This window comes from Styela clava, chromosome 14, assembly GCF_964204865.1.
Source record: "Styela clava chromosome 14, kaStyClav1.hap1.2, whole genome shotgun sequence".
Taxonomy (NCBI): domain Eukaryota; kingdom Metazoa; phylum Chordata; class Ascidiacea; order Stolidobranchia; family Styelidae; genus Styela; species Styela clava.
Window position 1 is genome coordinate 10,575,222 of NC_135263.1, and position 12,601 is coordinate 10,587,822.

Here is a 12,601-nt window from a genome sequence, read left to right on the forward strand (position 1 = left end):
GTAGTATATATTTACGCTTAGACACACAAAGTTTTTGCGATTTACAATATCTAAAATGAAGCACATGCAGTATGTCCCCCAGCTTTTTATTTTAGAGGGGTGTTTCCAAATTTAGGGGGTGGTAGGTATTTTGTTATTAGTGATAAAAATATTTGTAACTTATATGAAGGAAAATCCCTGGGCACATGTGCCGACAAGTACTTTACACAAAATTATACTCGTCACAATCACAGGGACTCTTCAGTTTTTCGAAAATTTTAATGACATTTCCGACTTCAATGCCGAACCGAACCCGTAGCACTACTTTAACAACAAGCATCACCATATTACCACAAGTATTGTTTATTTCGCAATTTTTTTAGTTGCAATCAAGTTCATCGCGAATCTAAAGTCATCGGCGACCTCTCGCCGCTAGAGTCAAAAAATGACGTTTATTGTTTTGATTTTTGATACGGTTGAGTAACTTTGATGTCATTATATAAGCGCGTTATGTCGCAATCGGTTCAGTTGAACTTTAAAGTCTACTTGCGTTGTCTCTTGGGGTTTAGAGTTTTCTGTGGGTTCCTGTCCGGAGATTCACTTTTTTTGTTGCTTCAAAGTCTATTAGCCTATACCAGTATACTACAAGAAAGTAAATTGTGGCGTTAATTGAATCTTCGATATAGATTAAAGTGGCAATTTATTAACAAATATCTCAATTTATCCGTAGTAGATCATCAAAATGTGCGATCGTAATATTTTGGAACCGAGCCACATATTTGCTTCTTTGAAACCAGATAAAAACTTGCAAGACAAAGAGCATGTTGATTGTAGGCGTGCACCGAAACGAGAGGTTCAAGTTACCGGTTCAGCTGAACTTATGGTAGCACCTAGCATTTGTGTCTTAACTGTTGTCATCAGAAGTGAAAAATCCGCGTCTGATGAAGCAAAAAACAGTGTTTTGAGGCGTCTTGAATATGTACAACAAACCTTCAAAAATCATGGAGTTCAGGATGGAGATATGATTGTTGTTAAGAATTTGTCAAGGAATGCTGCAAGATGTCTTTACGTAATGGAAGCTCAAGTTGATGTTACTTTTCGCAACAGCGTCCACAAATGTATGCAATTGCACAATTTATTCGTTGAAAAACTTGATGACACAGTGAAAGTCTTAAGGCCTCAGCTCATGCATGACAAGCAGAAATTGGAAGGTATTCGTAAACAAGCATGCTTAACGGCACTTGCAAATGCTCGGCAAAAAGCGATAGAAGTTTGTCGTATGCTTGGCCAAACGATTGGTCGCCCAATTTGTGTGAAAGAAGATTTTTGTGATGAGACTTTGGGCTCAAATTCCAATTGTCAGACAAATGAGGAAGACCACGTTTTACTTGGAAATCCGACCTCAATTGATCTTCAACAACGAGTGAAAGCAAACACTATCACAATCAAAGCTCAAGTTTCTGCGACCTTTGAACTGAAGTTGCCAATTAAACATAGGAAATGATGTTTAGATTTAGGCCTCCATTGTGAATACCTATTAATTATGTATTATTGAATGATGAACTATTATAAAGCTAGTGAATGCATCATAGGGCAGAGAACTGTGAAAGTTAGTCTTTGCAATTTGTCAGTATTTGAATATTTAAAATGAAGCCCCCAAAAATTTTAATTTGCCAAATTTTCAATCCCAAGATATTTTGGTGCTTTAAATAATGTTCTCTTTTACTGTGCTTGTGTTTTTTTAGCTGAATTTCCAAGTTTTTTTTATATTTTGCTGCTAAAATGTGGCAACTCAGCTCTGTAGATTGCAAAGATTTCATTCTCTTTGGAAAGCAATGAATATTATTTTGTTATGATATCGGCGTAACTTAGAATAATATTGTTTGTGATATCAATTTCTATGATGATTCAGCTTATTCTTTCAAGTCACCATACTTTGATTCTTGAATTCTTGCACAGTCATGAGATGATGCCAAACTTTCTACATACGGTAATATGTCTTGTTTATCCTTCTGTTAATAAATCTGATAATCCAATTCCATTATGTTCTATATTTAAACACTCGTAGCACAAATATACTAAACACTGAAAATATAATTGCAATTCTTTTAGATACCAATTTACATTCACCTGGTTTGTTTCAATGTGATTAGTGAATGTACTGGAAAACTTTTTTTATGAATGTTTTGATGTATTCCTATTACTTTTATCATTTCAAAATGTGTTTATATTGATATATATTTTAGGATCAAAATATAGATTATATAGGATATTCTCCACCAAACTTCTGATATTTACATCATTCAATGAAGTGGATTTAACTCAGAATACGAAGAAAATAACATATAAATATGAGTGGTGACGAATGGACTAATCAAAATCCGCAGAGTCATTCTTATGATTCTGCTTGTACTACCAATACTCATGCAAATGATGATGTTATTTTTCCAAATGGATCTATTCCACGGACTAACAGTCGTATGAGGCAGTATAACACATTTGAAAATTCAATGAGCAATTCTGAAGCAATGAGATCTCGATCATATTCACTTCCTTATATGACTTGTAATCCAAGGACTAGTAGGAGTCTTTCATTTTTTGAAGGTCAGGGAAATTCAAAAGAAAATGATAAATGGAGAGATAATAGTTTGTCTAGAAATCATAATAAAAGTGGGGACTACTCTGATGTGGAATTCTCAGGATCTACAGAGGTAACAGAATGTACTTCTGTTTTTATTAAATCTGCCATAGAAAATTCATGCCATAGAGAATTTTGACACTTGCTCATGTAGAATCCAAGACACTGCATTCAATAATGTATTCCCCTCATCTCCTTGGTTACTCGCAATCCTGGTTGTGATTGGTTGATCAAGCACACTTCTGTAAAATAAACTCATTCAAAAACATTTTTGTTTAGAATAATTTAACAGTTTATATTCATTAATGTATGGCATCAAAACTGGGAAATTTGGTTACGGTAATAATATGTCAATTGAATTGACTATAAATAAAATCACTCGGTTATTTAACCTTAAAATATGTTCCTCAATTTTTCTTTTTTTTTCATTTAGAAATAATTTACAACGTCAATTGTTTTTCAGGTTGATAGTGAAGAAGATATTGAAAATATAAATTCAAGATGGTGTTGCTTCTCTAAAAGACAACTGAAATGTTTATTTGCATTAAGTATATTATCAATATCTGACACAATGGGTTTCTCAATTGTTGCACCATTTTTCCCTGTGGTGGTAAGTGTGACGACATACCGTAAATAAATTAATATTAATAAATTAATAGATGTATCAAAGATGATAAATTTTGATTATATTCGAAGTTCTTCGGGCCATTCATGGGTGAAGATTGTATATGTTAAAGGATAGAAGGCATTAATTTGTAGCTAAACAATTAATTCCTTTCTCTTAATAAAATGTTGAAATGCATATTAATCGTTTTCTCGTTCCACAGGCAGAAGAGAAGAATTTGTCACCAATTGACATTGGTTTGGTATTTTCAGCCTTTTCAATGGCTGGTATATTTGGATCATTTCTCACAGGGGCATTGGTGAGATGATATTTATTAAAATTATTCTACTTATTGATAACTTTCAACGTGCTAGAAAAGTGATAAATTTCGATAATATCTCATAAGGGTTAGTCAACTACAAGTATGGCAAAACATCATAATTTACCTACTATCTTTAATACAAATGTTTATTCAAATGAACCCTTCATGGTCATATTTGAACTGCACAAATCAAATCATTTTGAATTTTCTGTACTTGACTCAATACAAGTACTACTGCGCTCATATCATTAAATTATTATGGTCGTTGGAGGTTGCAAAAATCTATATGATTCAATATTATACAGCTGTTAGCACATTAGTATTTCTAAAATTGTCACTAGATAATCTATTATTAATTAAGAATCGATTGAGTGCTTGTCGCCTTTTCCTAAACAAATGGATTTTTCCTCATATAATAACTATAGTATTTAATTCTATGCCATGTAATTAATCAGTAATGATATTATGCACCAACCTGTGTCATGCTCCCATATTAGAATCCTTTATTTGCATTAGGATTCTGTTATATTATTATGTATTTCATAGAGATATCACCAATATAAAATTAGTTTACTGTCTACTCTGATGTCCGCTATATATATATAACGAGAGAAAATATTTACTTATGACTGAAATGGTCCGATAATTAACTCTGTACAGGGGTGATTTTAACCAAAAGCAGGTTGAATAAACATTCTTTATATTATGTAGCAAAATACAGCTACAAACACAATGTACTATAGGCATCAAAATATACATCCAATCATGTTTGATGATTCTGTTTGGATCTTTATATCAGGGAGTATTTTAAAGCTTTTTCATACCCATGTTCACATAATATCTAATTCAAGTTTTGTATAAATCTGCATAGTTTATCATATACTATGCTAAAAATTGATTACTAATTTTTCTTCTTTTTGTTCAGCTTGTTCGTGTGGGTGCCAAATTTGTTATATTAGCTGGAATGTTATGGTCTGCTGGAGCCACGATATGCTTTGGGTAAGACCATTTATAACATATCTGTTATTCTAATTATTATTTTGTGACATACCAAGAGAGAAAGTTTTCCAAAAAATATTCATTTCTGATAATATTGCATGAATAGTTCCAGTGTGAACAGGACACCATTTTGTAAATATTCAAGAAAAATATTTGAGCTTCGGTTTTTATGGTAGTGAATAAATATGCTGCAGATTGCTTTGTTTTCTCAATCTTATGTACTTGCATATAGGTCAATATTAATGAGATAGCGTACTTATAGATTGGGTAACTTACAAAATGCAAACAATATCATTGCATATATGACATCATATACAATTAAATTCTAAACCTAATATGTAACTGGAACTTTTTACATAAAATTCCAGTTTTATTCCTAATATATTCATTTTTAGATTGCTGATCTATGCTCCACCAAATACTTTTTTCTATCTTTGTCTTCTTTGTCGAGTAATGATGGGGATCGGTAATGCTGCCGCCTTTACAGCATTATTTGCAATTATTTTTCAAGAGTTTGCTGATCGAGCTCTAACTGTGATTGGTATATCAGAGTCACTCTGTTCCATAGGAGGGATTGTTGGTCCGTTAATTGGTGGCTCATTATTTGACGTAAGTACGTGTTATTTTCCAACGTTCGAGTAATGTCAGCTATTCATCGTATGACTTATTCATTTTGACTTGATTACTCATATATTTGTTTAATGTATTATACAATTTGAATTTTTTTCAAATTGAAAATCATTGAATTTTTATTATTAATTTAAAATTCAATAGAGCTGTTTTATGATAGAGTTGTTTAGAGTTGTTCTAATGAAAATGTGGTTTAATATGTGAACTTTTATTACAGGCTATAGCAATTTCAATCTGTCTGTTGCAATATTATTCTCCAAAACCTGGTATACTAACCACCTTTGTGAAATTTAATACCAAATCTTTATTTTCATTTCCGAATTTTGGCAAACAAGAGGGTGTCATTGATAGCTTCATTTAATCATTTTCAATTTATATTCCAGGCTGGTGGTTACCTTGTTCCTTTTGTGTTCTTGGGAACTTTACAATTTTTTGTATTACTGTGTTGCGCAATATTGATACCGCCCGTATCTGGTGAGTTATTTCCTTAGTGTTCAACTATTTATTCTACCAATTTTCTAAGGACGTTCTACCGCATTAAAAATAAATTGATCCCATATTCAAAAATATTAGTCATTTTTTTTTCTGGAATAAATTAGTTAATCAATATTTATTTGTTTTCCACTCATTTATACTGCACATATAATAAATAAATGTTTTTCATTTATACTGTCTGTTCAAAAGCATAGAACGTAAATTGTAACAATATCCAATTTCAGAGTCCTTAGACATGATTTCATTTTGCGTTACTTTTAAAAATGTATTGTCAATTTATCCAGATACTGTATTCACTTTCTTGCAGTTGAAAGACATGCCAATGCCGTTTCACCAGCATGGTTATTGTTGAATCCTCATGGGCTCTTCTCTGCTTTATTTGTTATGTTATCATTCACAGTTAACAGTTTTCTCATCGCAAATATTTCACTTTTTTTAACCCATTCAGTAAGTATTTGCATGTTTGATTTATCAGTGTTAGATAATAATTAAAAGTTTTAGGAATGTAGCTTATAAGTCTATAATTTTTTTTACATTTTATCAAAATATTCTATAAAAGTCACCCAGAATTGAGAGTTACTCTCAAACGAGTGACGGGATGGTCTGAATCTTACTATTAATTATTCTTGTGGCTTCCAAATTGGCTGATATCATGAGATCATAGCATTACAATTTTTGTATAAAATTTTTGACTGGTTTACTCAGAACATTGAAATAATTCTAGTTTAAGAATTAGGAAAAAAAATTCTATTTCTAACGCACAATTGCTTCATTTGAAAATTGTTTATGGTTCTAAGGTTTGATGTAACTTGCTGGTGAATTTAGATTGCATATTGCTCTAATTCTTTTTTGACTGTTCAAAAAATTCAGACTGAAATATTTATATTTTCAGTTTCATATATCAACATTCATGGTCGGTGTTTACATGTTAGTGATGAGTGTTTTTTACGGAATTTCAACTCCTATCTGGGGATATTTTGCTGAGACAAGGTTAGTTCATTTACCTGCGGAAATTTCCAATCTTAGGCAAACGCTTTTGTTTCTAGATAAAGCTCAGTGTGGTAGAACAATTAAATTGCAATTTTGCGTATTCATTGTCTGCTAGCTAATTTGCCTTGCAATTATGTTGTCTGTTACTGTAAATTTGAATATTAATAAAATAATGCCATCATACTGTATTGGTAAATCAGCTATAATTGATTAAATTGATTAAGTTACAGCTAGACTATATTTAACAAATGTGAGAAAAATTGATTGAAAATGCAAAAATGTAGGGAAAAATATATAATTTGAACTAGCAAGTAAGTTACTGTATATCTCGGCAAGAAATGCTTCAAATGATGGGAAGATAATACATTTGATGAATCGACAATATCTATTTGATTGTGATGTGTCCAGTCTTCATTTTCTAACGAGTGTCGACTTCAATTTCCGCTTCTGAAATTTGAATTTCTAACTCTAAAATTTTTTGAATAAAACGACTAGAAAACCGGAAAATTGGCATAGTTTAAAATTTTTAATGGTATAAAATTGCACCATGAAGTATTAGATATAATCTTTTGATATTGACTTATAAGAAATGATCTGGATTTTGATTTGGACTATAATGAGATTTGGTGGCCTCGGGCCCAAATAGTCGCCATCTTTTTGATTTTTAGCTCTCATAATCTTGTCTATAATCCGCTGTCTCTGAATTTCATGAAATAATAGAATTAAAGGATTTACGCTACTAGAAAATGGCAGTATTCTGGTATAATTCTTAATCCTTATAAATTCTATAATCATGGGATAACTCTTCGAGGTATTTCATAGTGTAAAATAATGCTGCCAATTTTGAATAATTGAAGTGAATATATCTCACTTATGAATTGAAATGCTGAGTTTGCTCTGTGTGCACCATAAAGGATCATGGTTAGAAAGGGGAAAAGGACCAAAGAAAAAATTTTCCCTTAATTTTACTTTCGGAATTATTTCATGCTTCAAATCGAAAGTAAAAAAGTTCATGAAGTGCGTCGAATCTCTTGTAAAATGAGACACGTTCCATATGAATGCAAAACAAAATTTCTAAGAAAAACAAAACAAAGGAAATTGAATTGCTTTGTGTGACATCTGGAAGGCGCCATTTCTTATGATACACTACACACCCACAAAAGGTTTCTAATAATCCGCGATTGATTTGTATTTTATCCTTATTATCGTACTATACTCGTCTTACTATACTCGTCTAAGACAAGGATATGATATAGTGTTTCAATTTTTAATAAAGCTCTAGTTATCTCATAAAATCGAAAACGATACATGCGATTAATTTTTTATTAAAAATGTGTAGCGAGACCACCAATATTAAAATAAGTTAGCAATAAACGCAAAAACTATGCTAGGTAAATGTAAAATATAGGCAAGTTAAAAGGGCAAGATGGCGACACCGTCATCGTTGCGCGCAAACAACACCGTAACAGATAAGATATCGGTACTACTTCATTTTGGCCACTCTGTCCATATATTTGAGCATTGTTCTCTTGTTAAGAATAATGTTCACCCACCCCACGCCATTATTAAGTATAAATTTAGCGCATACGATTCTATAAAATAACCCTATTTCTTTTGATCAAGTAAAAAAATTTCTCGTGATTGCCAAACTTAAAATATTCGCCACTACCGCCCTTTATATCAAGTACAATTTTACGACATATACTACAAATAGCAGAAACTATCTTTGATAATATGACGTAACATTTTTAGCAATTTTGACACCTAATATTTTCGACTAAAATTAAGTCCATTCGATTGATCAACGATTAATTCGGTCCTTTTTATCGTTTCATGAAAGGAATGCCCTCTAATTTTATTAAAATTGTCAACCGCGCAATTGACCTTCGTGACGTTTCTTTGATTTGTGAGTATTGTGACACGACCTTGTTAAAAGTGGATAAAATTATGGGAAAATTATTTGTCTGAAATGCGGCGATGACGTAACGCATGCGTTCGCGCAAATTTTTAAATAAATTTATTCAAATGAGGTTTTCCGTTTTTGCAATCCTCGTTCGTCGTCTAAATATTCCATTTTATACTGTTGAATATATCCGCTAAAGTAACCAATATCCACCTGTAGTGTTCGCCATAATGGTTGAATCAACCATTTGGCTCGAACAAACACGTTACTAGAAATTCGTTTGTATTCAAATGATCTTCGCTCCAGAAACAATGAAGTTTTCTGTTTTCACTGTCTCCGTTTCTCGTCTAATTATTCCGTTTTTTACACTGTTGGAAATATTCGTTAAAATACCCAATATTCCCGCGTAGATTTCGCCGTAATGGTTGAATCAACCAGTTGACTCGATCGTGCACGTTGTCAATAGAAATTCGTTTGTATGCAAATGGTCTACGCTTCAACAACAAGTGCGATATATATGTAAATACTGCACCCAATTTGGTTATTTGTCTAACATAATGACGGCCACCTCGGTTAGTCATTTTACAGCACAATTAGTCCCGTGAGTTTCGTCGATATAACCTTTAGTCGACATTTTTAACTTGGACGATTTCCTATCTACCAGCCAATCAAAATATGATACCGGTCGTGGTTATTAAATCCAAGAAGCTTTGGGTGTTCGTTACCAACCAACAAAAAACTGAAGCAAGACTTTACATGTTTACTTTTTGATGGGGGACTGTCATTTAAAATTATTATGTTTAATTTATTCAAATTGTAATTGTGATTCACTCGTATCGTGTTGATAAGATACGAAATTGCACTATAAATAGACAAAAAAAAATAAAAGTTAGTTCAGAATATAATTTAATAAGCTTATTTTGTCAGATTGATCGAAAATTCAAGAATCAATCGATTGATCGCACGTCGGATAAACGGTGAACATTGTTGAAGAAAATAAATCAAATTGAATTCTGGCCTTAAATAAATAAACCAAGATGTCTGTGTGGCAAAAGCTGCGTTTATTATCATTATTTCGTCCAATTTTCGATCGAAAATTTCGGTGACAAATTGCTATGATTTCCTTCAAATTAACATGAGCCGCGGGGATATAAAAATCCCATTTCAACTTTCTCCCTCGTATTTCAAATATAAAAATCGATTTCTTTATCTTACAATAATTATATATTATAACGATTTTTGTCGTTGTTAGAGAAAGAAACGTATTTGCTCTGATTTCTTCTATCGCAGAAATTTATGTTCCAGGAGTCGGGTACAAAGAGTTACGGTAGTATTTTTACTGAAAGGGCGTTTATAGATTCGAATCTTAACGAAATTAACGAAGTATTTTTTTTTCTGATTTCATAAAAGCCTCACCAGACAAATATTAAGATTCTTCAATTTCAGACAGTGCCTTAATACCTTCAAATAGTACGACTTTCACGAAATTGAGGCAGTGTATTAATTAAACAACCTATATATAATTTTTTTCAGAACAACAAAAGCCTAATTCGAATATCAAAATATTAACAGCGTTCCAACGAATTTGTCGCCAAAATAATTTTGCATAATTACGCAACCAAAAAAATTGATCCGTTTTATTCAATTAAATCAGTAATGATTCATTTTCTCTATTTCAAACGTAAACAAATTTTACACTGTTTGAAGATAAAAAATATTCTTGGTAAAATCAAATCCCGAATTATGAAAGAATGCGTGGGTCACCTGAGAACATTCTTATCTTACATGAGATACCATCCCACATAAAGCATGTATTTATCAAATTTCCAGGAAGATAGGGCCACACATGATGGCCGTAAGTTGCTTCTTGTTCGGAATTGTATTATCCCTCTATGGGCCTGCTGATTTCTGGCGAGATTTATTTGGTTGGACTGGACCAGAGCAATGGCTAGTGTATATATGCGCAGCTTCTTCAGGTGTGGTCTTAGGAGGGCTCGTTATACCAACTTTTGGAGAAATGGTTGTCGCCGCGAAGTGAGTAATTTTTTGATGTTTTTTATTTAGTTATAGTAACTTGTTTAGGTAGGACTTGACAGTTAGATGCAACAGATATGACCATTTTTTTTTACAGTTTTTGAAAAAATTGATTGTTTTGGTCAATTTGTGAGACCTGCTGAAAATATTGATTTTTTCTTGTGAAATTTTTCTAAATTATTCCTCAAATCAAGAATTTAAAATATTCAATACAACTTTGGAATCATTTTCAGTATTTAATTTGTTATTGACAACCTATCGTAGTTTGAGTTAAGGCATTTAGTCTAGTGGCCAGCCTGTGCTGGGTACGTTTCCAAGAATATGTCGTTCACATTTGAGTACATTGATTCATCTTCTACTTGACTAAAATAGTACGCTTTCATAATAGCTCTGAATGAGACCAGTTCTTAAACAAGACCAAATATATAATGCTGCAGCTATAACCTTCCTGCAATGCCAAGAGTCTAAAAAAAAATTTTTCTCTGTGTGAATTCGTGATCATTTCACATCAAATTCAAATCTGCATTTTTCTAACGCTAGATCGATGCGTAACGTGTTACTAACTCTTCAAGTCTATAACTGAGCAGATTTGCATACAACACTAATTCACATTGTTCGCTCTCAACAAAGTCCTTGTGCAAGCACACTGATATTCAACAATAGTTGTTGAAATTAGTGTGTATGCCCAGGTCTTCAATTTTTAACCTCATTTTTTTTTGTTACAGACAAATGAAGCTCCATGACAATGAATTAGCGGAATATGGTCTTGTTTCGGGTCTTTGGAACACTATGTTCTCTGTTGGAGATATATTGGGACCCAGTGTTGGTGGCGTCATGGTGGTGAAACTTAACTTTGAGAATTCCTGTGCTATATTGGGGTTATTGATGTGTGTTTTGGTAAGCCATAAATACTATTTACTTAACGTTCCTAATTTTTAAGGGACTATAAGCACCATCAATAGATTTCTTGGATTTGGATTTTGTCCACACATAAGGCGCACCTGGTACTGTTTTTGAGTGTAAGCAATAAAGCATGAAGCGCTACCTAATGAGCGCCACAAGTTTTTTTCGCTCATCAGTTGCAACAGAATTTGCCACTCTTCAAAGTACTTTTGGTGAAATTACCCTAGTTATTTTAGAGTGCTTTTAAGTAACAGAAATCCAACAAAAAAGAACAATGACCACATCTGAGTTACTCAGTATATTGCCTGCTATAAATATATTTTTCCTCTGAATTGTGTTTTGTTATATGATTCATTCTGAAGTATTGGGCTTAATGGATTTTTTTTTTTCAGGCGTTAGCAAAAGGTGTCCATTTAGCTGTAATTGCCTTCAAACGGAAAAAGTCGCCGTCTGAATCTGACAGCGATGAAAACTCTTCAGACGAAGATCAATCAGATGAAAGAAAGAGTTTATTAAGTCCGGAAAACCCGTCTTTACAAGCTTGAACTTCATGATTTACCTGTTCATTATTTGAAGGTTGTTTGACATTACATTTCATCAGAAAATGTGAGCTAAAGTAAAGCACATTTGTGTTAGTGTGCAGCAAGATTCTTGATTTGAATAGCATAGTGTTTTTTTACATGTCTTACAGCTACTTTGTGTTCATTTTTGAGGTATTGTTGATTATATAAGTACACCTGAATTTTTGATTCATATTTATCATATAGTTTAATTCATATTTATCACAAGTTTTTTTTTTAAATATTCTCATTTTTGCCTGCAAGAAGCATTGCTATTAAGTAACTTTTCTTTTTATTTTTGTTTCAATATGGGTATATTTTGCAACATGCTCAAGTGAATGCAACAGACTATGCAATTGTAGCATAAGCTTGCCTTTGAAATCAATCTAATTACACATTTTATGTATTTTGTGTGATTACTTATATCCTTGTTCACTGTTTTTGTCTCACAGCATATTAATTTCCGAATGAAATCTTACAAATATTTTGAAACATGATTCTAAATATACCAATGGAGATTTACTGCTGTGTATATTTTCTTGAG

The 12,601-nt window shown here is 32.3% G+C and overlaps 2 protein-coding genes across 2 annotated transcripts; both read left to right on the plus strand.

Annotated features, from left to right (window-relative positions):
• The first annotated feature begins 501 nt into the window (after positions 1-501).
• Positions 502-2,225, plus strand: LOC120340337 (interleukin-1 receptor-associated kinase 1-binding protein 1 homolog). The gene has a single exon (XM_039408575.2). It carries the CDS (start codon positions 722-724, stop codon positions 1,481-1,483), a length of 762 nt encoding a protein of 253 aa, XP_039264509.1. The 5' UTR covers positions 502-721; the 3' UTR covers positions 1,484-2,225.
• LOC120340321 (MFS-type transporter SLC18B1-like) lies at positions 2,191-12,579 on the plus strand. The gene is made up of 11 exons (XM_039408557.2): positions 2,191-2,690; positions 3,081-3,227; positions 3,445-3,540; positions 4,469-4,542; positions 4,938-5,151; positions 5,556-5,646; positions 5,975-6,114; positions 6,560-6,657; positions 10,391-10,594; positions 11,320-11,491; positions 11,890-12,579. The coding sequence occupies exons 1-11, from the start codon at positions 2,331-2,333 to the stop codon at positions 12,040-12,042; spliced, it is 1,749 nt and encodes a 582-aa protein (XP_039264491.2). The 5' UTR covers positions 2,191-2,330; the 3' UTR covers positions 12,043-12,579.
• Positions 12,580-12,601: the final 22 nt, after the last annotated feature.

Excerpts from the sequence above, each read along its gene's own strand:
- LOC120340337 (XM_039408575.2), top strand. The coding sequence starts at position 722 with ATGTGCGATCGTAATATTTTGGAACCGAGCCACATATTTGCTTCTTTG.
- LOC120340321 (XM_039408557.2), top strand. The coding sequence starts at position 2,331 with ATGAGTGGTGACGAATGGACTAATCAAAATCCGCAGAGTCATTCTTAT. Across the intron at positions 2,691-3,080 it reads AATTCTCAGGATCTACAGAG|GTTGATAGTGAAGAAGATAT; the intron begins GTAACAGAATGT and ends ATTGTTTTTCAG. Across the intron at positions 6,658-10,390 it reads GGATATTTTGCTGAGACAAG|GAAGATAGGGCCACACATGA; the intron begins GTTAGTTCATTT and ends TCAAATTTCCAG.